The sequence below is a fragment of the Triturus cristatus genome, chromosome 12 (genome assembly GCF_964204655.1).
Source record: "Triturus cristatus chromosome 12, aTriCri1.1, whole genome shotgun sequence".
NCBI lineage: Eukaryota > Metazoa > Chordata > Amphibia > Caudata > Salamandridae > Triturus > Triturus cristatus.
In genome coordinates, this window is record NC_140595.1 from 536,651,370 (window position 1) to 536,674,442 (window position 23,073).

Below are 23,073 nucleotides of genomic sequence, written 5' to 3' on the forward strand. Positions count from 1 at the left end.
TGTCGAGCCTTACCAGCACCATGTAAAAAATTATATAATGTGGAAGCTTTGGGTGTTGTGAGTAACAAGTTTCTTAGTTGTGAGGAAGGATCTGGATTGGTTAAAGTAGTGGTTGCCGCTGTTAAAACAGAGAGAGCATCCAACACAGCGTCCTTAAGAGTGAGATATTGACGCAAGAAGGAAGTAGGTAAGTGAAAGATAATGCGGAGTGAGGAAAAGGGTATAAACTCTGAATTAGAAAAGAGTTCAGAAACCCAAGTAAGACCTCTTCGATGCCAAGTCTTCCAATAAAATGGCTTACCCTTAATGAGCAAACCTCTATTATGCCATATTGTAGAATTAAAAAAGGAGTCCATAGTATCATGAGGGAAAGGGAACAAAGGCGATAAAAGTTTAGCGGTCATTTTGATAATGGGTGTAGATAGGGTTTGGGGTTTGCGAGAGAAAGACAGATATTCATTGAATGAGAAAGGGGAAAGAAAAAGGTGTTCGGTCGCAGTCCATAGGGGACGGGCCACCTCAGGATCACGCAACCACAAAGAGGCTTGGTGTAAAAGAAATAATTTGTGATACGTCGGGAAATCGGAAAAATTAACTCCACCTTCCGCCTTGGGACGGGTTAACCTAAGTATAGACATTCTAGGTTTTTTCTTGCTCCAGAGGAAAGAGGAAAGAATAGAATTAATCTTCTGGAAGAATTTTGTTGGGATAAGAACTGGAATATTAGAAATGGTGTACATAATGATAGGTGATAACATCATTTTAATAGGATCAAGGCGACCCCACCAAGATAGATAGAGAGGGTGCCATTTAGCTGTAAGGTCTGAAATTTTTTGTATACACTTCTCCATACACAGAGATACTGTGTCTGAAAGAGAAGATCTGACGTGTAAGCCTAAATAACGAATGTGGTTAGGGCTCCAAGTAAAGTGAGAGGCTGCAAAATCAGATTTGAAGGTGTATTTTGTAAGCGGCAAGATCTCACACTTATCATTGTTTAATTTATAGCCCGAAATGTCAGAGTAAGCTTGTACTTCAGCCATAAAGGCAGGAATGGAGTCATCAGGTCGAGACATGAAGAGCAGAATGTCATCCGCATAAGCTGCTAGCTTAATATGCGACCGGGGTGTTTGAAAACCATGTACTTCTGGATTTTGTCATAACTTTGAAACAAATGGTTCCAAAGCCAAATTGAAAAGGAAAGGTGAAAAGGGACAGCCTTGTCGCACCCCTCTCCCCAAGTCAAAAAATGGGGATATCAACCCATTGACACAAACAGCCGCTTTTGGATTGGAATACAAAAGAGAGATGAGGGAAATAAAATTGGGACCAAATCCAAACCAATTGAGGGTATAAAACAGGTATCTCCATTCAACTCTGTCGAACGCCTTCTCGGCATCCAACGCTATTGCAACCAGAGGGTCCTTAACATGCGAGGACTTTGACAATACATTAAACAAGAGACGTGTATTATCAGTTATATAGCGGCCCTTGACAAATCCAGACTGCTCTATTCCTAACAGATCCGGCAGAAATGAGTCCAACCTCAAGGCTAAAGCTTTAGAGAAGATCTTATAGTCAATGTTGACCAAAGATATGGGCCTATAATTCTTGCAGTGTTTCGGGTCTTTACCTTCTTTAGGAATTAAGCAAATATATGCATCTGAAAAGGAGCCTGATGAGCGTCCTGATGTACTGAAATAACATATTAACGAGTGCAATTTAGGCATTAAAAGTTTGGAAAAATGAGAATAAAACTCGACAGAAAAACCATCCGGGCCGGGTGCTTTGTCACGTTTAAGAGAATGAAGGGCATTCGTCAACTCTTGCTGCGTTAGGTCTGATTCCAATAAAGATAAGTCTGGTGAAGTAATCTGAGGTTTGTGAATGGTAGAGAAAAATTGTGAAAGGGCATGGTCGGTGGGCTGCGATTCAGAAGCGTAGAGGGTTTTATAAAAAAGAGAAAATTCATGCAGAATGTCCCCGTCTTTAAACTTCGAATTTAAATTTGCATCATAAATAGATTCAATATTCAATTTGTTGTGCTTAACTTTCAAGTAATTAGCCAAGATTTTCCCAGCCTTGTTTTTCCCCCCATAAAATTTTGCACTGGATTTAATAAATAAAGGGATGCATCGTCTGTAGACTGCTTGTTAAATTGCATTTTGGCCTTAATAAGAGCATCTAAACAATCCTGTGAGTGTGAGGTGTAGTAAGAGTGCTCCAGTCTCTTGATGTCCTGAAGTAGGTTTGCAAACTGTGTACGTGCATTCTTACGTTTCCTTGCAACAAAGGTTAGCATCCCACAGAGTAGAAATGGGCATAGAATCCGTTTGATTAATCGTATAAAATTCCTGAAAGAAAGAGGTAAATGAGGCGGTGAATTTTGGGTCCAGTAGAAGGGAGTTATTAAAGCGCCACCTCTTCGGACCATCAGATTTGGGTAAAATGTCAATGCCAATGGAAACGGGAGCATGATCTGATAACAAAATAGGACCAATTTCTGCATGGGTAAGAGTCTGCGAGACGGTATGGGAAATAAAAATATAATCAATTCGTGATTGGGAGTGATGCGATGGAGAATAAAAAGTGAATTCCTTGGCGGTTGGATTGCATAGTCGCCACGCATCAAGGAGTTTGTGTTGGGCTATGGCATGAACAAAGGATTTATGAATCTTATTGGGCACAAAAGGGACCATTGAATGCCTATCAATAAACGGGTCAAGAACTTGATTACAGTCCCCGGCCAAAATAAAATGATCACGAAGGCAGTGAGAGATTTGCTTGGCAAAGGTGGGTCAGAAGGAAGGGTCTCCACATGTGGGGGCATAAACATTTAGGAGAGAGACTGGAACACTCTTTAAAGATAACCTAACATGTATCCATCTACCCTGAGTGTCCGATTCTTGAGATAAGAGTGAAAATGAGAGTGTTTTGCGACAAAGTATCATCACTCCATTGCGTTTGCCATCCCCAGGAGAAAAGAAAACCTCTCCCACCCAATCCCTCTTTAACTTTAAAGATTCAACATCCGTGAGATGAGTTTCTTGCAAGAAGACAATATCTGCATTCAATTTGGCCAAATGAGTCAAAACTCTCTGTCGTTTGATGGGAGAATGTAACCCCCGTACATTCCAAGTTATCAAATTTAAAGACATAGTCTAAGAAAAAATTGGTAAACTAATAACATGAGATAAAAACCAAAATCTGATAAAGAAAAGCTCAGAACAGAGAGAGAGAGAAAAAAGCGATAATTAAACCGAGAGCCAAAAAGAGAAGAGAATATAAGCCAAAGAGAAAAAGCCAAGAAAAAAGCCAGAGATCAAATAGAAATGATAAAATAATGACGGCAGAGAAGAGGAGTAGTACAGCTGAATAAGGAAAGAGTTGCAGCAAAATGATATGAAACGCAGAAAAAGGAATAGATGACGAAAGGGAATACAGCAAAAAGCATTCAGAAGGAATAATAGGAACAATAAAAAGGCATACGCGAACAAATTGTGGAATACGATGAACAAATATATCAGGTGTGACACAAAAAACAACAAATAACACAACCAAAAACATACCTAAAAATGGAAATTGTGGAGGAGGGGGAGGTGATACCACGAGGACAAACGGGGCATCCGAGCAAGGACACACGGGAGACCAGGGAGGAACCACGCCATGAAGAATATAGATCTGTGGAAGTGAAGAACAATCAATTAAAACTAATAGGTAACAAAAGCAAGACATGCGGTTTCACCTGAGTCAAAGCCATAGCTGGCCATAGCATTCAAACAACCAAAATTTAAGAAAACAAACCATAACATTAAAAGAGAAGACTTATGCAAAACCTGAAAAAGTAATGACAAGGCAATAATAGGAACAAAACATTAAGACTTGGAAAAAGATGTTGAGGCGGAGGAGTCCATGCTGACTGGTCTGCAGGAGTCAATGAAGCTCTGCAATTTCACCGGATCTTCATATGTAGTGGTCTTGTTGTTATAGGTGACCTTAAAGAGGCAGGGGTGGAAAAGTCCATACCGAGCTCCCAAAGAGCGAAGATCAGGCCTCATACTGAGGAATGCCTTACGTCTGTTAGCTGTGGCTTTAGCATAATCCTGAGCAAAAAATAGTGTAGAACCAGACCAAGTGATTTTCGGGATGGCTTTAGCCGCTGACAACACCTTGATCAAATCAGTATACTCCAGGAAATATAGGATTACGCCTCTTGGCCGTTGGGATTGCGCAGTAGGAGAAGCGACTCGGCCCAATCTGTGTGCGCGTTGAACATTTAGCACGGTACCCTCCGGGAGGTGAAGCAGTTGAGGTAGGAAAGATCTGAAAAAGGAAACAGCGTCCTACCCCTCAAGACCTTCAACCAAACCATAAATTCGCAGGTTGTTGCGTCGATTTCGGTTTTCCTCCACTTGATGCTGGAGCTCAGAGACTTGAGAGTGAAGTTGAGAAACACTTGCGCTCGAGATTTTAAGTGAAGAAACACTATGCTCAACTGCCGAGACTCTGGCATCTAACTGAGACCAATTGTCTGTGAGGACCTGCAATTTAACATTTGTCTCCTCCATAAATGGGCGGAGAGCTCGGATTTCCTCCAACAGGAGCTCCATGGAGACCGGCGAGGTTGATTTAGGCGGAGAAGGAGGATCTTTTTTCAATCGCTTCGTGACAGACTTCCCTTGCAAGGCAGAAGGCGGATCCATTGCTGTTTCAGAGGATTGTGACGCAGACGTCAAGGTATCCTCGAATTTGGAAAATTCTGTAAAAATTCTAGAGTTTTTAACAAAAGATTGCTTCACGGCAGAGGAACCTCTGGACCTGCCCATCAATTTTAATGAAGGTGACGAAAAAAAAAAAAACATGCGAAAAATAAATGACCAGTCCAACTATGACCTTCGTAAAATGTCTGCTAGTAATTCCCACTCATAAGGGAAGTCTCATCCACTATAAATCACAAATGATGAGGGCCAGGAGCCAGAACCTGTCAATGATGGCAAGTGGTAAAAAGGCCAAGTAACATAACAATAAGCATGTGAGCTAAAACTCCTCACGAACATCGTAAAATGGCTGCCAAAAAATAAATCAGCTCATCCTGGAAATAAACAGGAAACTGGTAATGCATGTGGTTGAGGAGGAAGAGGTACAAACAAAAAAGTACCTAATTCATAGCCAATATCGTCTGCTTGTAGGCACCTGAGGTAATAACCATCACGAAACAAGCTGCATTGCCTGAGGGGTCCATTCGCGGCGAGAAGACAAAATGGCGGCCGCTACGGAGCATTGTTCGTCAAGCGGCTGAAGTAGAGGCAAGAAGCAGCTTCTCATCGTGCACAGACGAAAGGAGACCCTCGCGCTGCAGCCAGCATACCTTCATGCTTCATTTCTCCCCTTCCGACATCGGCGAGGACAGCAGAAAGCGCGTTTACTCCGAGGTGAGCCCGGGAGCCTCACTCGGACGCCGCCATTCACCGCGGGCGTTAGCCACGCCCCCCAGAAGTTTAGGACTATCTGGAGCTGAGCAGTGCACACTGCACTGCAGACCATAGAAGTGTTAGCTAGCCAAACCAATTGCAAAGTACCACTTCCAAATACACTAACAATGTGACTCACAGGATAAAGCTTGGAAAGATAACCAACTGCCAAGCAGCAAAGTCACCTGCAGAAGGTGGTCAGTCACCATCTGTGTAGAAAATCTGGTTTGGGAATCAAGAGCACAGTATCTCCAGTGAGGGGCTGCAGGAGTTGATGTGTGAGTACTTAATGGAAATATTCTGAGGATGATGTGGTAATTACTGGTAAATACTGTTAGTTACTATTTTTCATATTATGAAGTAAACAAAAGGAGGTGCACCGAAGAAAATGAATTTAGTCCGTTATGATTTTTCATTTGTTTTTCTTTATTCCAAAATTCATATTCATTCATTAAAAACAGCCAACGCGTTGTGTTCCCAAAGAAAAACTTGTGGAACTTCCTCAGGGCTTTTTTAAGTTGTAATCTATCGTGCCGTGAGGATATATTTTGTAATGCAATTTCTCCTTATGGTAAGCTCCAAAGGCTAAAGCTTGACACCTTGATACGCATTAAGACTCTCCTACCGTGGCGCCGTGCTACACGGAAGGAGAGTCTTAATGTGTATCAAGGTGTCAAGCTTTAGCCTTTGGAACTTACCTGTACCATAAGAACAAATTGCATTACGAAACATATCCTCACACCGCAATAGATTACAACCTAAAAACACCCTGATGAAGTTCCACAAGTTTTGCTTTAGGAACGAAACGCGTTGGCTGTTTTTATGAATGAATATGAATTTCAGAATAAAGAAAGAATTTGGCGAAATCATAACAGGCTAAATTCATTTTCTTCAGTGGACCTCCTTTGTCTACTTTGCATTGTAATCTGTACTCAGTGGCACCAAAGGGGGACAGGTGCTAGAGCAGTGTGCACAATTTCTAAAAATTATTTTGCAGTATCATAGTGAGGTGCTATCCAACGGGTCTGTCACCCTGCATCTTTTTTGGTTTAGTATATTTCCTATTATCTTTGAATGATTTTTACTGATCATAATTTGCTCTCACAGAAGAGGTTAGAGACATGTTGTAGCCTCGTTCAGTCCTCTAATCTTTTGATGTTGAAGAAAAACTCATGCATCCTATTGGCTTTCTACCACAAAATGAGTTATTCATTGGTGTTCTTTTACTCTTGCCACAGTTGAAGATATAATTATGGTGCAGAAAACCGACTCTAAACAGGTGACAACTTCTTCTCAGAAGAACTTTGCTAAAGGTGAATGGCTCCTTAAAGGAATAGATGTGTTTAGCACAAATGTGACTAATGAAGACGGAATATACAGCAAAGTCATCTATGCGGTAAGACATAAAACAGATTATTGATGAAGTTATGTATGTATGTATACATAATGAATCCACTAAAAAACAGTCAAATAACGATATAGATAGGTGACAATATCAGTTTAAACGTAACATTTTAAACTAAAGAAATCCCTGACATTCACCAATTATAGTCAACAGAAGTATCTATAACTTGCACCCTCACCATGCACAGTGTCATTAGTCATGTTATCAATAATGTCATAGAACATGTAATGACTTATGTAATATGTGAGGTCATAAGCAGTGCATGCAGAGGGTGTGAGTTGTAGTTACTTACCTCAGTTAACTATAACTGCTGAATTTCAGTGTTGTCTTTTTTAGTTTAAAATGGTGCCCTTAAACTGACATTTTCATATAACTGTAACGTCACTTTAACCTTTACTTTTTCCAGTGAATTTCTAAAGTTTCTTTAATGTAAAGAAACATATTATTACCATACCTAACTATGATATCACTTGAATCTTTGTTTTTTTCAGTGCATTTCTTTTTTTTTAAACGTATAGAAATATTTATTGCCATAAGTAACTAGCCCTCCTACCCGCAGCACAAGACCTTTGGCCATGTGTTGGCAACAGGGCCACAGACACCCACTCCCCCTTTTTTGTTTTGTCAATCTTGCAGGACTGTCACTGAAACAGCGCAGGCACCTGTGTTCCCACAGGACTTTCGTGGGAGTGATCGGTTCGTACTGGCTCCTGCAAGAGTCCTGCAGTATCGCGGCAACCCTAAAAAAAAACTTTTATTTGGCCCAGGGGGCCAGGGTACCCCAACCCTGCCCCTATACTTTGTTATTTTATTCATTTTCATGACACGAGGACTGAGTCCCTGTGTCCTGTAATGGCAGACACTAAATTTTCCTTCATGTTGCGGACAGCCAGTCATGTCACAAGCTTCTGCAGGACTCACAGGAGCCTCTTGCTCCCACAGGATTGAGCTGGCCAATGAGAAAGAATGCCCTCTCGGTCAATCAGACCACTCTATTTTTTTATTTCACACTACCGTGAGAGTCCAATGAACCCAAATGACTAGAGATCGATAGACTGTGAACCTTAATTTACTAAAACCTACTGAATGGATTTACACCAAATCACAAAAAGCAGGCTTTGTGGGTAAAGATCTAGCTTTCTGCCAAATATGTAGTAATACCGCTTAGCTATTTTGACTGTAGTAGTGGCTAAAATTCACTATGAAAACTGCATGGGGAATTTGAGTTTTGGGACCCACTCTTTTTTCAGCTCCCCACATGACCGATCACCCTGCATTCTACCTGGAACAAACAAAGGTACCTAAACTTCAGACAAATTTTGCTGACTTAAGTTAAGAATCAGAGCTACACTTTGCAGAAGGATCATGGTTTGGTTGAACCTCAGAGTCCCTGCTGTAGCTACAGCATTATATATGCTGTTTCCAAATGGCACATTTATACAGATATGTAACTAGGAGTGGGCAAAATTGCACAAAAAAAGTTTCTAAAATTTTGCAAAAAGTAAGCACAATTATCAAAATTTCACAAAACCTACTTGCTAGTAACTCATGTGAATATTGAACATGATGGGATACCTCGGTTTCACAAGTCACAGGAGTTACCAAGAGAAGACTGGTTCGAGGAAACATGTCTCTGCTCATAGTCACAAGACATACTCTGCTCAAAGCAGCCTCCTTTATGCTAAAAGGAGGCAAAGCTTTGCAAATGTAAAATGTCACAATTTTGTTTATTTTATACAATTTGCATTATACTCATTCAAAGATTGGATAAGATGTAAACTATGTAAAAACATTCACCCGGTTCCCACAGGGTCCTCAAGCCAATTTATAGCTTACCTGCCTTTGAACGAGCTGTGCCTTCTTTATTTCCACCCAGACTGAAGTTCAGAGGTTGGAAACCAGTTCCTGCCTAGCAGTTTGCTCAATGCAGATAAAATGTTATGACCAGTGACGGGCTGGAACAGGGCCCAGTTAGGGTCTCCCGTTGATGAGTGAAAGAAAACCTCGATCTAATCGCTTTGTTGGCAGGACCGGGATTGAAAACAAAAACAAACTGTAGGAGTATTAGGAGTATGATATGCTTTCTCTTGTTCCAGGATATTTGTTTTTGTCCTCCCCTTACTTTCTAGTGAATTGTATTCCCCTGTGTGGAAGTGGACTTGCTGGACCCTGCCTGTTGTGTCTGAAACTTCAGGCGATTGTCAGGCTTATGAGAAACTTTTGCAGGGCACAGGTCACAACTGTGATACAACACCCATTTCCTGTTTTATGGTGAAACCCATGGGCCGCTTAGGTTATCCTCCTCTTTGAGAATATACCACAAAAGCAGGCTAGACCCCCTTTTGTGATATATAAATGACATTACCACATTCGGAGTTCAATAGCTTGGCTTGCCCACTTTGTCACAGACCTGGTGATTGGCGCGTATTTGGTTCTCGGTAGGACAAAGGTTGAAGCTTCCATATATCTAAAACAGGAGCTGAATGAGTTGGATGCTACACCAGATGTCGAGTCACACCTCTGAAGCGCATCACATACACAGGTATGACACGAAATCCTGCAGGGTTGCTGGGAACCTAGGTCTAATGATTGCTACAGAAAGAGATATGACTAGAATATGGGCATTTCAATTACTAGTCTCTTTATTATTTGCCTGACTGGCTGACTTGTCTCCTTCCCCTGCTACCTAAGCACTCATCAGAGTGCATGTGTTTTCCATTGCTCTTCTTCTTTTTTTTTTAAAAACAGACTTTTATTAAGTTTCATGTAAATACACACACATCCCCGCCGCCCAATGACTGGGCAATAGCGAAGATCAGATGGAAGTACCACCAACAGCCCATCAATCTCAGCCTAGACCCACATCCAATGTCCCATAAAGTATCCACATTACCCTGCTGCCCGCCGTACATTTACCATCCAATGCAACAGAGTGGAACAACAGACCACCCCCCTCCCCCCCTCCCGCTCAAAAACTTCCCCAACAAAGCCCCTCCCCAGCCACCCTCCCAAGCATGTCGCCAGCCACTAAGTTATACAATAGAACTGATATGCCTCGCAGACCACCTCCCACGCTCCCCGCTACACGGGATACAGCAATGAGTCGGACAAGAACATCAGGAAAAATCACCTAGCCTGATCCCATGAGCCCAGGAGTCTCCCCCCGCTCCACACTCCCTCCTGCAGTGAAGAGTCGCTCAAGTGCCCCCTGCCACGTCCCTCTCCTCAGAAACCTCCTCATTCCATTGCTCTTCTTCATGTATTTCTTTTCTCCCCAAAATAGCCACCCCTGCTCTTGGTTTTCTCCCTCTCTCTCACACATGTCCCAGCCTACTCTCTGTTGCTACAAACCGCAACCCCAACCACTCCTCTCTTGGTCCCTCCACCTCTAACATTCTAAATCTATTTTTAAACATTTTTTTTGGGAGGGCAAAGCAGCAAATTGCTGCTGTAACTCCACAATTTTTTTTTACACACTTAGAATTCCTTTTTTTATTGACCAGTCTATGTGATGTCATCTTAGATCCGTCAATAAAAAATTAAATAGAGGCGCCAGTGTTATTGAGTAGGCGCATGCATGCACCTACAGAATGATGCTAACGGCAACATTGGCCTCACCATCATTGGCCTCACCATCATGCCTTTTTATAACAATGCTAAACAGCACTGGCAAGAAGCATTGTTTTTTTTAACAATGCTGTTTCAGCATCGCAAAAAAAGCATTGGCAAAGCCAGTAGGTTCCAAAGGTGAGACCTATTGAATTTTCAAGTGCTTGTTCTGTTCCATATGCTAGAGAGGCACTTCAGGTTAGGGAAGATGTTTTGACAGGAGATAGTGCATGCTAGAAAGCCCAGTATGTGTACTAGCCCAGGGAAGTTAGGTGTCATCATGCACCCACTACTCTACACCTCTTATGTGAAATTGAGCAGCACAAGTTTGAGAGGATGTATTTATTTATTTAATGGTTTATTTATTTTGTATGTATACACACAAAGGGGGCCTAAGGAGTTATGACGGACCAGCGATGGCACACTCCCCAGTTGTGGGGAGAGATAAACAACAAGCCGTTGTTTATGTCTCACCCACAGGTCCTACCGGTGAATCCGTTGTAGTGGCTGAATCACTGGTTTAGTATCTTATATCACACATGCCGATACGTTGTTATTTTTCTTGTTCTTTGACTCACTTTCACACAGCAGTAGCAATTATAGAGATCCTGATGAAAGCCACAACACTTCCTAGGTCTTAGGCTGAAACATGTTGACTACTACTCAGTACGACTACATCTAATGTCTGCAGTCATACTCTTCGATATTTGTTTTTAGCCCTAGCACAAGGTAGCAAGAATAAAACTTATCAGGCTAACCCTGTAGCTAGTTTTAGTCACCCACTGACCAGCACTGCACCTTTCCCATCACCCATCTGCTCACATTGGGTTTTATGAACACCCCTCATACTTGAAAACATTCCTGAGTTCGCCCCTCGCAGAGAGGGGGTTGTAGCCTGAATCATGACTAGGCTTCAAGATTACACATGATGAAGCCTGACACCTTTGGTGTGTGAGGGAAACCGTCCTTAAAAGGGAAAACCCCCTATAAGTCAGTCTGTTCTCTTATTTGACTGCCACCCTGTTACGTCGGACCCGAGGGCTCTGTGTGTATTTGATTATTTATTTTGTACACAAATTACACACTCCCCAACCTCAACATAAACTAAATTGAAGCTAATGAAATAGACAAGATAGAATCCACTAAATTCACATCAACCTAAAGCTTAATTAAACCAAGCATTGGCAATGCCAATTGGTCACGCTTTACCTTTACATACAGTGAAGTATACAAATGGGCAAAACCGGTCTTTGGTTGATTGCTCTGGTTCAGGGAGGACCTGGCCTGGCAGGTTGGGGTGGACTGTTTCTATTGGAGCAGGGTGAAGACTGATTTGCATATGACTGGGTCCAAACTGAGGTGGTATGGTGGGCAAAAGAACAATGGACTGTGATGCATCCATCTATACATTTTTTTGTATAAATCAGTAAACTTTCTATACAACCAAGACAGATTAGCATTGCCAATGCTTGTTTAGGGTAGCCTTCAATATCTGTCATGACTAATGTTATACCTTTCCCATTTCTGCTGCAGGTTTTCTAGTGACAGCTCAGTAGCACTAACAGCCAGTCAACTTGTATTTCTTCAATGTAGCTTTGCTTGCAAAACAGTGTTTGGGGCAGGACAAATGACACAACCAATGACTGCAAATCCAAAAAGCTCCTGTTAGCTGGTCAAACACATAAAGTGAGGAGAGCAACAAATAGGAGCAAGGCAACTGATAATTATATAAAAGCCATCCAATCTTGACCAAGGATTTGCTCTGTGCAGTATTGTATACAATGTTTTCTCCCACCAGGCAGGTGGCTCTGTCTGCAGCAAGACTGCAAAAATTAAGCAAATTTAAAAATGTCTTGCATCAAGGAGGGGACTTACCCTATAATTTTGAAAACCTGCACGGGTATGTGTAACCACTACTTCAAAGGTAACTCCACCTTCGGACCTTCATAGGGTAGAAGGAAATATGCTGTGCCTTGTCATCCTCATTAAACCCACAGGAACTGAAACGTAATAAAAGATTAGAGGGGTGATGATAGGGCTTTCCAGGGGCACTTGTTCAGGGTTCCTCACCCTGATATTGGCTGAGTGCAGGTTGAGTGTACCACATCTCGTGGTTCAGATTCTTTTTAGGGCAAGCACACAGGGTGTATATGTTGCATGGCAACCGCAGTACTAGAAACATATATGATTCTAAAAATGCACATTGCAGTTAGCATTGATTTCCCAGCAAAAGGTAGAAGATGTAAAGAACAAATATTCTAGAAAAATGTATCTTTTCCCCGAGGCCCATAAACCTTCGCCTAGCGCGGCTGATGGATGGAATGTTTGTTCCAGGTCCTAGTCCTTTGGAAAGTAAATGGCAAGCATTTTCCTATAAATTTCAGAAATATCTACAGACAGCTGTTTAGTATCTGCTAGTAGGCCTCTGTGCTAATTTTAAGTTGCATCATCTGCAATAGGATTTTTAAGTCTGTTCAAATTTTCAAGGTTTCCTGCGTGAAATTTGACAAATAATCCATGATGTTGACAAGTATTGAAAATATTGAATTCAATATTCAGTTTTGAGATACCTTAAAGTAAGTGTCTTACTTCACTCCAATACTTCGATTTATTTTACTTTTTTAACAATGCTTCACAAACAAGTATTGTCAAAGCCAATAGCGTAGCATGCACATTCTAAAAGTGAGACCTATTCACTTTGCTAATGGTTGTTTGTAAGTGATGTCAGGTATGACCTCTTTGTTCATCTTATTGCCTCTTAAAGACTTCCAACCACTGTGCCTCAGCAGAGGTGTAACAGAGCTCATTCACTGACCAGAGGTATCATAGAGAGCACATATGGCATAATCAAGTTCTGTTTCCAGTGTCTTAATCACATAGAGAGTGGAGTGCTAATATACTCCCCTGAAGTAGTATTTCAGATATTTCTGGATAAATCTTCCATTGCACCCATCACCTTACAACCAGACATCTACACATCCAAAAATCCAGCACTATGGTGTAATCTAGAAACCTGTCTTGGACAATACTTACTGGAGCCGGACCAAGACTGATTTGAATAAGAGTGGCTGTCTAGAATGGCACTGTGTGTAGAAAACAGTGGTCTGGAATGCAGTCCTGGGTGATTGCCATTGGTTTAGATTAATTCAAGCAGGAGCATAGCTTAATCAGTGAGATTATGGGTGTGTGAATCTTAAATATCTCAACTAAAATGTGGTGGGCTATTTGTCAGGCTTGCTGTCCTTGTTTTCAATATAAAGTGTTTGACTACCAGTAGTACGCTTGGAAACCTGAGGCTGACTCACCTTTAAAGCCTACTACGGCCAAATTTGCACCCATCCAAGGAGTAATTCTGTGGGTGCATATTAACACATGTTTTGGTTACTAAAGGTAATACAAGCTAAATTTCTTCCAATTTTGACATATGGCAGTAAAGCACTTTGTGGTCGATACGCGGCCTTACTTGATTCAGACACCTTAAAAAACTTCAGATATATTTTCAATTTACCTAAAAGTGCATCACCAGCCCAGATATGTTTGACAATTGTGCTAATTAAAAAACAATTGCCAGAAAATGGGCCTGCACTTAATGTTATCATAGGCTGAAAAAGTCAACAGACAACCCTTTAAGCAAAGCCTCATGGGCAGAAATAGTGAGCAGACCAGGTACACTGACAGGACTTTATTTTGACTCTGCCATACAATCTCTTAGAATACAATCCCTCTAGAACCTAACAATCTCTTACACTGCTTTCGAAAAGTCCATCAACAGTATCATAAAGAAGACATCTGTAGTCGAGGAGAAGGTGGCCATATCAAAAAGATTGCATGCCTGGATGTTATAAAACAATTACAAAACTTTTAAGGCACAGCAATACCTTGAGTTTGGAACTCAGTGTTTCTGAAACAAAACATTATGGCCTGCTCTTTTTGATTTCTGCCCTCTCTCCTGCACAACCTCCCAGGGCTCTGGAACTTAGAATTAACCAACTGGTGTTTATGTAGGTCTGCTAAAGAGGACCTTGTTCACAGTGGCGGTAGTTAATTTTAGGAGGAAGGGGACGGAAGGGACACACATACACTCTCTCACACCCATGCATTCACGCAAGCGCACGCACACACACACATCCATTCACAACACTCATTACCAAATATTCAAACATACAAGCATGCACTCACCAAACATTTTTTTTTTTTTTAAATCACAGTTAACTGCAGCTCAGCCTTGGAGGTCCCATGGGGGTTGGAACTACTGCCTTCCCTAATTGATTAACCTTAGGTCAGCCAATGAGGGAAAGCAGCAGCCCCAACCTTGTCACAGAGTAGAACGGGATCAGTGAGACTGCTGACCCCTCCCCATTCTGTGACAAGGTGTCACTGATTGACTCTCGGCCCTGGGCACTTCAGAGCTTAAGACTGAAGCACCCAGATCCAAGGCATTGAGTGACGCTCCCCCCCCGTCACTAGCAGGAGGGCCTCGAGGACCTTTGCTGAACTGAGGAGGTCACACCCACAGGAGCTGTAACATTTATTAGCCCAACAAAGTTCAGCTCAAGCAGACCGGAGCCTGCAAATTTAGTGCATGTCTAGCTCCTGGCTGCCTGACCGGAAAATGAAGAGTGTCTAACAGGCTGACCTTTGCTCAGCCTGACAGACACTCTTCTTGAGGGTCAAAAGGTGGGGGAGGCTCTCTGCCCCTATGTTTGGGCCACAGCTAATTGTTCATCTACTCTGCAGTTGCCCAGAACATTTAACGAATAGAAGAGTGCTCTTGAGAGTGCCTCTTAATGAGCAGATAATATGCTCATGCAGACAAGCAGTCTTCACTTGTTTTAACCCTGTGGACACAATCCTGAAGTGTATGTTTACAATTTTTTTATTAAGGGTTGACAGAAAATGAAAGAGTCTGTGGCGTTTTATGTTAAATTGAAGAGGCTCAGCATGATTGTGAGTAACTGAAGCTTCACTTGTCACTAGTCCCAAGAATCACTTATCCATGTATGGTGTTTTATTAACTTTTTTAACTTTTGTATAGGCATTTGAAACTGTATGCAATGATTTTAATTAATTACACATAATAAAATTTGATTTGATTTGACTCAGCCAGATTATGTGCCCTACAAACTACTTTCAGGCTGTACGGTGGAAAAGAAAAATACCTAAATGACTGCCACAGAGCACAGGCTAAACCACTGTGAAGAACTAGATCTTTTTCCATGTTCCCTCTTAATTGTGGTTGATTTTTGTACCCAAGCCACCTTCTGGATTAGCTGAGACTAGATGATCAGGCTCCATCTGCAAGTATTCTGTTCTAAAAATCCAAACGTTTATTTCTAAATAATTGACATAGTTGACCTTTTGATGAGTCATCTGGATGTACCCCAAGACATTCTGGGACATCTCAGCCAATCTCACCCGATCTGAGAGGATTCGGTGAATGGTTCTTTGAAAGCACTTGATCACTGAATGTAAGGCATTAATGTGACTTCTTATACCCAGTTATATATTTTGAATATGAAGGAGCACATTTTCTCTAAGTGTTCATGAAAGATGTATCATCATCTAGTAGGCACTGAGCTCATTGATCAAAATAGATTAGGAGGAGAAGCTTCTCTGTGGAACAGCACTGGAGTTCTGGCGAAATTCAAAAGGGGTATTACTTGGAGGATCAGGTTTATAGAAATGTTTGAAAAAAACATGAATTTAATCTCTTAGTACTAACCCATAACCTATATCCCTTAAAGTTGTATCTTTCAATCCACACCAAATTTGTAGCCTATGCCTCAATCCCTTCACACTACATTCTGCACTCTTTACCAATACCCCTTTGCCATGCACCCTAAACCCATAAACCTCAGTCCATACCCTTGACCGCTATATCCTCAACCATGTGCCCTTAATCTGATATGCTGAATCCTTAATCCTGTATCCCAAATGTTAATTCTATACCTTTAATGCTACCTCAACCCTTAACCCCTTGCATCCTAGCCTATTACCCCATAAACCTCAAACCCTTACACCTTAACTGTGTCCCCCTAAACCCTTAATGCTATTCTTCGATTCCTAATCCTATATTCCCCCTGTACCTGATAGGTGTTTAGACTAAGGGCCTGATTTAGATCTTGGCAGATCGAGTCCCGCAGTGACTTTTTCACCAGTCTTCCTACCCCCGAACTTGGCAGGCCGCCCGCCCTATTTAGATGAAAGTGGGTCCATAGATGAAAGATCGCTGTTTTCCCGCCGTTACCCTCAGAAAATCTTGACCGTGTCGATGGCAGGATAGGCAAAAGCAGCTGCCAGAAGGAGGACAGCCAGCTTCCCCACCGGCCCAATCATGATGTGCCTTCCCACCAACATGACTGTGGCGGTAAAACTTCCACACCTGACTTGGCAGAATGGAAGGGATATAAGGCAGAAACTCACCTTTTCTCACTTACAAACTTACTGTTCCGCCATGGATCCGATCTTCCAAGTCCTGCCGCTGCTGCTTGATGACAAACAAAACCAACACCATCATGGAAACAATCGACGGTAAGCTCCACTTTTACCTGTTACCTATTGACTGGGCTGTTAACCTAAGCACATGACTTGTGCATTTGTAAATCTCTCTTACAAGCAAAAGCATATAAATGTGCAATGCATTTGTCTGTAATGTTGACATTAAAGAATTTAAAGAAACACACCTGTATGATCACATTGAAGGTATAGATCTGGGGCAATCTGCCTTAAAAAAATGGACAACTGCACAAAAAAGGACATCCAAATGAAAATCAAAAAGTCACTATACATGTATGATTAAAGAAATATATTAATTTCACACATTACAAATACATGCAACACACACCATAGGGATCAGTGCAATGAAACATGATATAGAAATTGCACTGGACAAGGTGTAACCTTTACCTAGGAATTAACAATAGGATCATTGTCAGTTGGGCGTGGCTTAACAACATGGCCGTGTAGGCGCATTTCATCCTCGCTCCTCGTGGCGGCCCGCATTTTTCCAATATCCTGACTGATACTGTCCTCAACGACCGGCAGATTTGCAGTCCGAGGTGGCGCAGAAGCATGTCCGAGGCCTCTGAGACATCGGAAGCACGGCAGCGAAGGTGCATGGCAAAAACGGAGAAGACGAGCTGCGTGCGCTGCAAGGCGCCATCTTAGGCCGGCACTGACAGCTGAAACGGAGATGCCTAGGGGGCTTGGGAGGCCCGAGGCTCGACTGGCCGCCCTGGAAACAGCGGTATGCCTGTCGTCTGGAGCTCCCGGTGATCTGGGGAGTTCCTGAGGAGCGAAGGGCTCTGTCCGGAGCGGTCTCTGATCCTGGGCGCCGGTGACACAGGACAGAGGTATGCGGTAGCGATGCAGCAGAAGCGGGGCCCAGTGCAGAAGGGGGCCAGGGCTTCTCAGGCCCTGACACTTGGGAGTCTGCATCTCTTGACGTGCCAGCGAACTTGGCAGCACTGGGCAGCTGCGACTGGGCTCGGCTTGGAGGCGGCTGGGCCGTGGTCCCAAAACACCAAAATGCCACATGTGTGCATAAATGCAAGGAACTAAATCTGCACTTATACTACAGGAATTGACGGAGCTTGACTACACAGAGTGAGTGGCTGAGTGGAGTCAGCGGGGACAAAGGTGGGGCCTGACCAGTGTGCCTAATCCAGTTACGTACGATACTCCGTGGCGAGGCTGATACTTTGGTGTTGGGAGTGCTGCGACAGCTGTCCCCATTGCATATCCAGCAGGAAACCGGCAGTCTGAGGGCGCTCCTATAATATAGCCAGAGAGTACTCGGGCTATATTATAAGAAGCTCTGCTACATTCCTGGGTCAAGGGGGTCCTGATAAGGCTTGTTGAACAGTGAGAACGCGACGCAGTGAATGAGCATGGTCCTTCGGGTGCCTGGTGGGCAATTTGTCACTACTGGACAGTGCAAGTGTTCCACGCTCCGGGAATCTGGGCAGTGCGGGACATTCTTCCACGAAGGGAGTGCGACCCGGTTGATGACAACCATGGGGAAGGACAGGAAGGACAGGATTCCCAAGCCACAAACAAATAAGATTTCTAACTACGCACAGCATTTGGGGCAGGGACTGGAACACCATGACAATAACAATGGGGGTGACCAGGTGCCTCCAGGCAGAAATGAAGAAGGCCTCCCCACACTGATGGACATTATCCAAGCCATTGAAACGACCAGGAAGGACCTGGTTAATAGGATTGACTAAGTGGCTATCGATGTTAATTTGCTTTGGGCCAGTATTGAAAAAGATGTGACTGCCTTACAATCCAAGGTCAAATCCCTCAGGGCTACAGTGGTTGACCTTAAACGGCAGGTGATAAAACTGGATGAGAGGGCAGAGGACTCAGAAGGGAGATCGCTTAGGAATAATTTACGCATTGTGTGGTTTCCCGAAAAAGCAGAAGGCCCCGCCACAGAGTTATTCCTGGAAGATTGGCTTGCCAAGGCGATTGCTCCCAAGACCCTCTCAAATTATTTTAACATCGAACGTGCACACAGGGTGCTGGTTACACCTCCTAGGCCAGGGGCTAGACATATTGCTAATCTGTTTATTTACAGAGACAGGGACTTCTTACTGCAGCTGTAATGAAACCGAGGACAGTTCCTTTATGAAGGTCACTCCATTTCCATTTATCCCGACTATACGCAGAGAGTTCAATATCAATGAAAGACATTTGTAGTGGTCAAGCGCAGGCTGCGTGATGTGAACTTAAAATACAGCCTTATGTTCCCCATGAAACTGAGGGTAGAAAATGAAGGACGTACCCTATTCTTTTACTCAGCAGGGGAAGCAACTGAATGGCTGGACGCCAGGGGACCGAGGGGGCAATGGCTGGTGTCATCTACAGAGTCCTGTGAAAGTCAAGCTGAACCGTACACAATGTATGATTGTAGACGGTCACAAAGACAGCAACGGACGGACTCTCAGAAGGGTCCGGGCAGAATGAAAGTTCTTCAGGATGGTACGTTGCATACGTCTGACACTGAGACTTTGCCAGAATCTATTATGCTGACCCAGGACCCGGAAACATACACCGAAGAGTAGGGGAGTGGACCGGAAGGATGGCGCAACTCTTCGATGGATCGGAAATGCAGATAAGTGTAACTGGCGGCGCGCCAGCACAATGGTGGTGCTAGTTATATATGGACTATGAGGTTGTTGAGGACTGTATATGACTCATTTCTAAACTTTTCTTTTTTTTCACTCTTTAAATATTGTAACAGATGTGGGTAGCCATGGGGCAGCGACGCCCCCCATTAGAGTTGACTACACGAAGGTCGCTGCAGAGCAATCTCGTGCCTTGGTTGGGTTCAGATCTCTTGCACAGCACTTAATCTTACAGAATTTATCAGGGCTGGAGTCAGGCTCGGGATTGAGCCGGATCTGTAGCTTGATATTTTATGGTCTAAAAGACGAGTTAAAGGGTTTAGGATGGGAGGCTTGGGGCAGTATGTGTCGAAGTTTGCACTGGATTCATTGCTATCAGTGGATCTCGCAAAACTGCCCATGGGGAGGGGAGGGGAAAGGGACAGTTCTAGTTATGTTGTTCTTATGGTTGCAGGGGGTTGTACACGGTCATGGGGGGGACTAACTATTGGACAAAGTAGGTCAGATTGGGAGAAATGGGACGAGCAAGACAGAGTTCAACTAGCACACCTCACTGCACTAATAGTCAATTATGGCGACACAGACAGGAATTGCTTAGTTGGATTATCAGGGGAACGGCGGGTTTGGAGAAAAGACGGAGCGTTTTTGCCTTTCCAAAACGATGTAAAGTTGGGATTGCAGGATTACAGGAAACACATGTATGGGGTGTACAATTCCGTGCATACGTAGGAAGTGGAGAGGGCTAGAGGCAAGATGGCGGCCGCCAGCTCAGACGTGTGAACTGGCTGCTCCTGTGCTCCTACACCTGTGAGGAGAAAGATGTGCGGCGGGACAGCGAGAGGGCGAGACGGCGAAGACAGGCCCTAAGTGCTTACCGAGACAGGGCAGAATCACAGTTTTCATATTACCAGCATGCTCGGATTTGCCGCGGCAATCTTTTTTGCTCATCTCCGCAGAATCCGCATCGGATACATTGCATCCACAAGGGGCCGGCCGTGGACGCTGGGCCGATTAGCTGCAACTCTTTCCGGCAAAAGTATCGGAGGACCGAGAGTAGGATCCTGCAGAACGTCGTCAATGCCGCCTAAGGGTGTAAAAGGGAAAGCCCGGCTCCCGGCCGACGCTGCTGGTGCCGCAGGAAAGACCGCAGAGATTTCAAGCGGTAAGAAAGCCCCTAACCTTAATGGCAAAACTACTAAGGGCGAGAGCGCTGCTAGCGCCAATTTTACGGTCCGCCCTGCCAAACGCACTATCCCGCAACTGTTCTCGCAAGGGGAGATACTCAGATTTCCCAGACTCCTCGAATGGATAAACTTTCAGGGTCACTGGGTTTTGAGGCTGTTGCTGAATCTCCGGGGCACCAGGAAGCGATGGAGGAGATCTCAGGTATACAGCAGACTATCCAATATACCGCTGTGGAAGAGGATAATCTTATACCTGGCAGGAATATTGATATGGCTAATGGCACCGGATTAGAGGCTGGACTCGACTGCACAGGAGTGAACAATAGTGAATGGGAGCCTGCGGAGCCGGTAAGCCATGACATCGATATAGCTGTACCTCAGAAATCTAGTAATGGTATTGACATTGAGGAAAGAAGTGATGCTGGTTCGGTTGGAGCTCTTAATGGTTTAGAGACTCTAAGTGTTGAATCGCTAACGAAGGAGGCTGAGTTGGTGGATCCTTTAGAAAAGTTTTTTTCATTATCAGATCATTCGGATGTGTCTAGTGAGGAGGTGGCGAGAAATGGGAAGAGCTCTATGGTTCATCAAGGGCGTGAGTTGAGCGAGCATAGTAGTACACCCCCTGAGGACACAGGAGGGGACTCATCGGAGGGAAGCCCTCAGACATCACGTAAGAAAAGTGCTTCGACAGAGAACTCTTGCTACATTGGCAATTCTCCTTCACCGGTGCAAAAGGCAGGGGTTGGACCCCCTGATGAGACAGATAAGTCAGATTCTGTGGCATGGAGAGTGGTAGAACCAACAGAAGATGTATCCCTGACTCTCATATATCAGACGATAATGACGCAGAGGGAGGAAATACGACTAGAGAGCCAGAGGACACAAAACGTCTGTCGTAAATTACAAAATTCAGTACGACGTATTGCCAAAACATGTACAGAGTTTACCGCAAGTATCACCGAGGCAGAAGTGCATCTTTCCTGTCTGGAGCTGGCAGTCCAAAAAATGATGAATGAGACTCTACGTGCGGGGAAGGACGAGATGCTATGGAAACTCACCGATCTTGAGAACAGAGCCCGGCGGAACAATTTGCGAGTCCTTCAAATTCCAGAGGGGCTAGAAGGACAGGATCCACGTAAATGTATTATCGAATTGTTTACCCATTCATTCCCAGAATTAACCCAATGGGACTGGCAGACAGAGGTGCAGAGGGTTCATCGCTTTCCCTTTTCTATTCGGGCTCGGCCTGGCCAGACAGCAGCAGTGTCTAAACCAAGGGCTATATTGATCTCGTTTAACAACTTTTTGGCACGAGAAGCTGTTTCTGGCCTGGCCCGACCCAATAGAAAAAGAGCTGGCAAAAGGGGTTGAATTCTTTGTTAGGCCTGATTATTGCCATCAGACGATAGAAAAACGATGGCAACTGTGCCAACTTATTCTACCATTTTAAGCTAAGGGGGCCCAAGCTTTTTTATTGCAACCAGCCAAACTGAAAATTGCGTATAAAGAAAATACCAGGTTTTTTACATCTGAAGTCCTTGCGAAAGACTTTCTGCAAACCCTTAAAGATGGATAAGGAGGGACTAGGTTCAAAGAGATTATTGGGCTTTAGAGTTTCTTTGGAGCTCTTATGTTTAAGTTCTTGTATATCTTTCTGCTTATGAAGCATTATACCGCTAGTCGTAGTATTTTGTTATATATATTTAGGGGGGAAGAGAACAAGTATGAAATATTGTTTGTTGACTGTTGTTTATTGACTTGTAGGTTCTTTTCCTTGTTTACCTGGTCTCTTCTTTTGCTCTTAGGGTTAACATGAGTAATTTTAGTTAGGTTATTAGTGGTGGGGCATTACACGGGTGTGGGAGGCACTTTAGGGTGGTGGGAGCATGTCATCGCCAGGACTAGTAGTCCTAAAGCCTCGACGTAGGGGGGTGGGATGTGCGGGTGGGGCGGTTGAGGGGGGGGGTGGGGGGGAGGGTGGGAGGGGAAAAAGAAAAATGAAGATCCATAACAGCAAAGAAAGGTGCAGAGATTTAAGAATATTTGTATATGGTCTTGAAGGAATATTAATTTGAAATATATGGCGAATTTAGGCCTTCGAATATGCACACTGAATGTGTGCGGGTTAAACAATTATAATAAAAGGCAGAGGGTGACTAGAGAGCTTCGGGTGATTCAGCCTGATGTAGTGTGTCTGCAGGAGACACATATCCCGTGGTCGAAACGTAAGATTTTGGCAGAACTAGGATATACAGTATTAGTAACTTCAA

At 43.6% G+C, this 23,073-nt stretch overlaps 1 protein-coding gene and 1 long non-coding RNA gene across 7 annotated transcripts in view; one reads left to right on the forward strand and one right to left on the reverse strand.

Moving 5' to 3' along the window:
* LOC146776234 (5-hydroxytryptamine receptor 3A-like) overlaps positions 1 to 23,073 on the forward strand; it is a 309,675-nt gene that overhangs the window by 203,254 nt on the left and 83,348 nt on the right. For all 3 annotated transcript variants that reach the window (XM_085637642.1, XM_085637643.1, XM_085637644.1), the window contains one exon: positions 6,710 to 6,867. In XM_085637642.1, the coding sequence (XP_085493768.1) occupies positions 6,710 to 6,867 (158 nt within the window). The remainder of the gene's footprint in view (positions 1 to 6,709; positions 6,868 to 23,073) is intronic.
* LOC146776235 (uncharacterized) overlaps positions 1 to 23,073 on the reverse strand; it is a 616,314-nt gene that overhangs the window by 10,692 nt on the left and 582,549 nt on the right. For all 4 annotated transcript variants that reach the window (XR_014972000.1, XR_014971997.1, XR_014971999.1 and 1 more), the window contains one exon: positions 3,570 to 3,681. This is a non-coding gene — a long non-coding RNA (uncharacterized LOC146776235). The remainder of the gene's footprint in view (positions 1 to 3,569; positions 3,682 to 23,073) is intronic.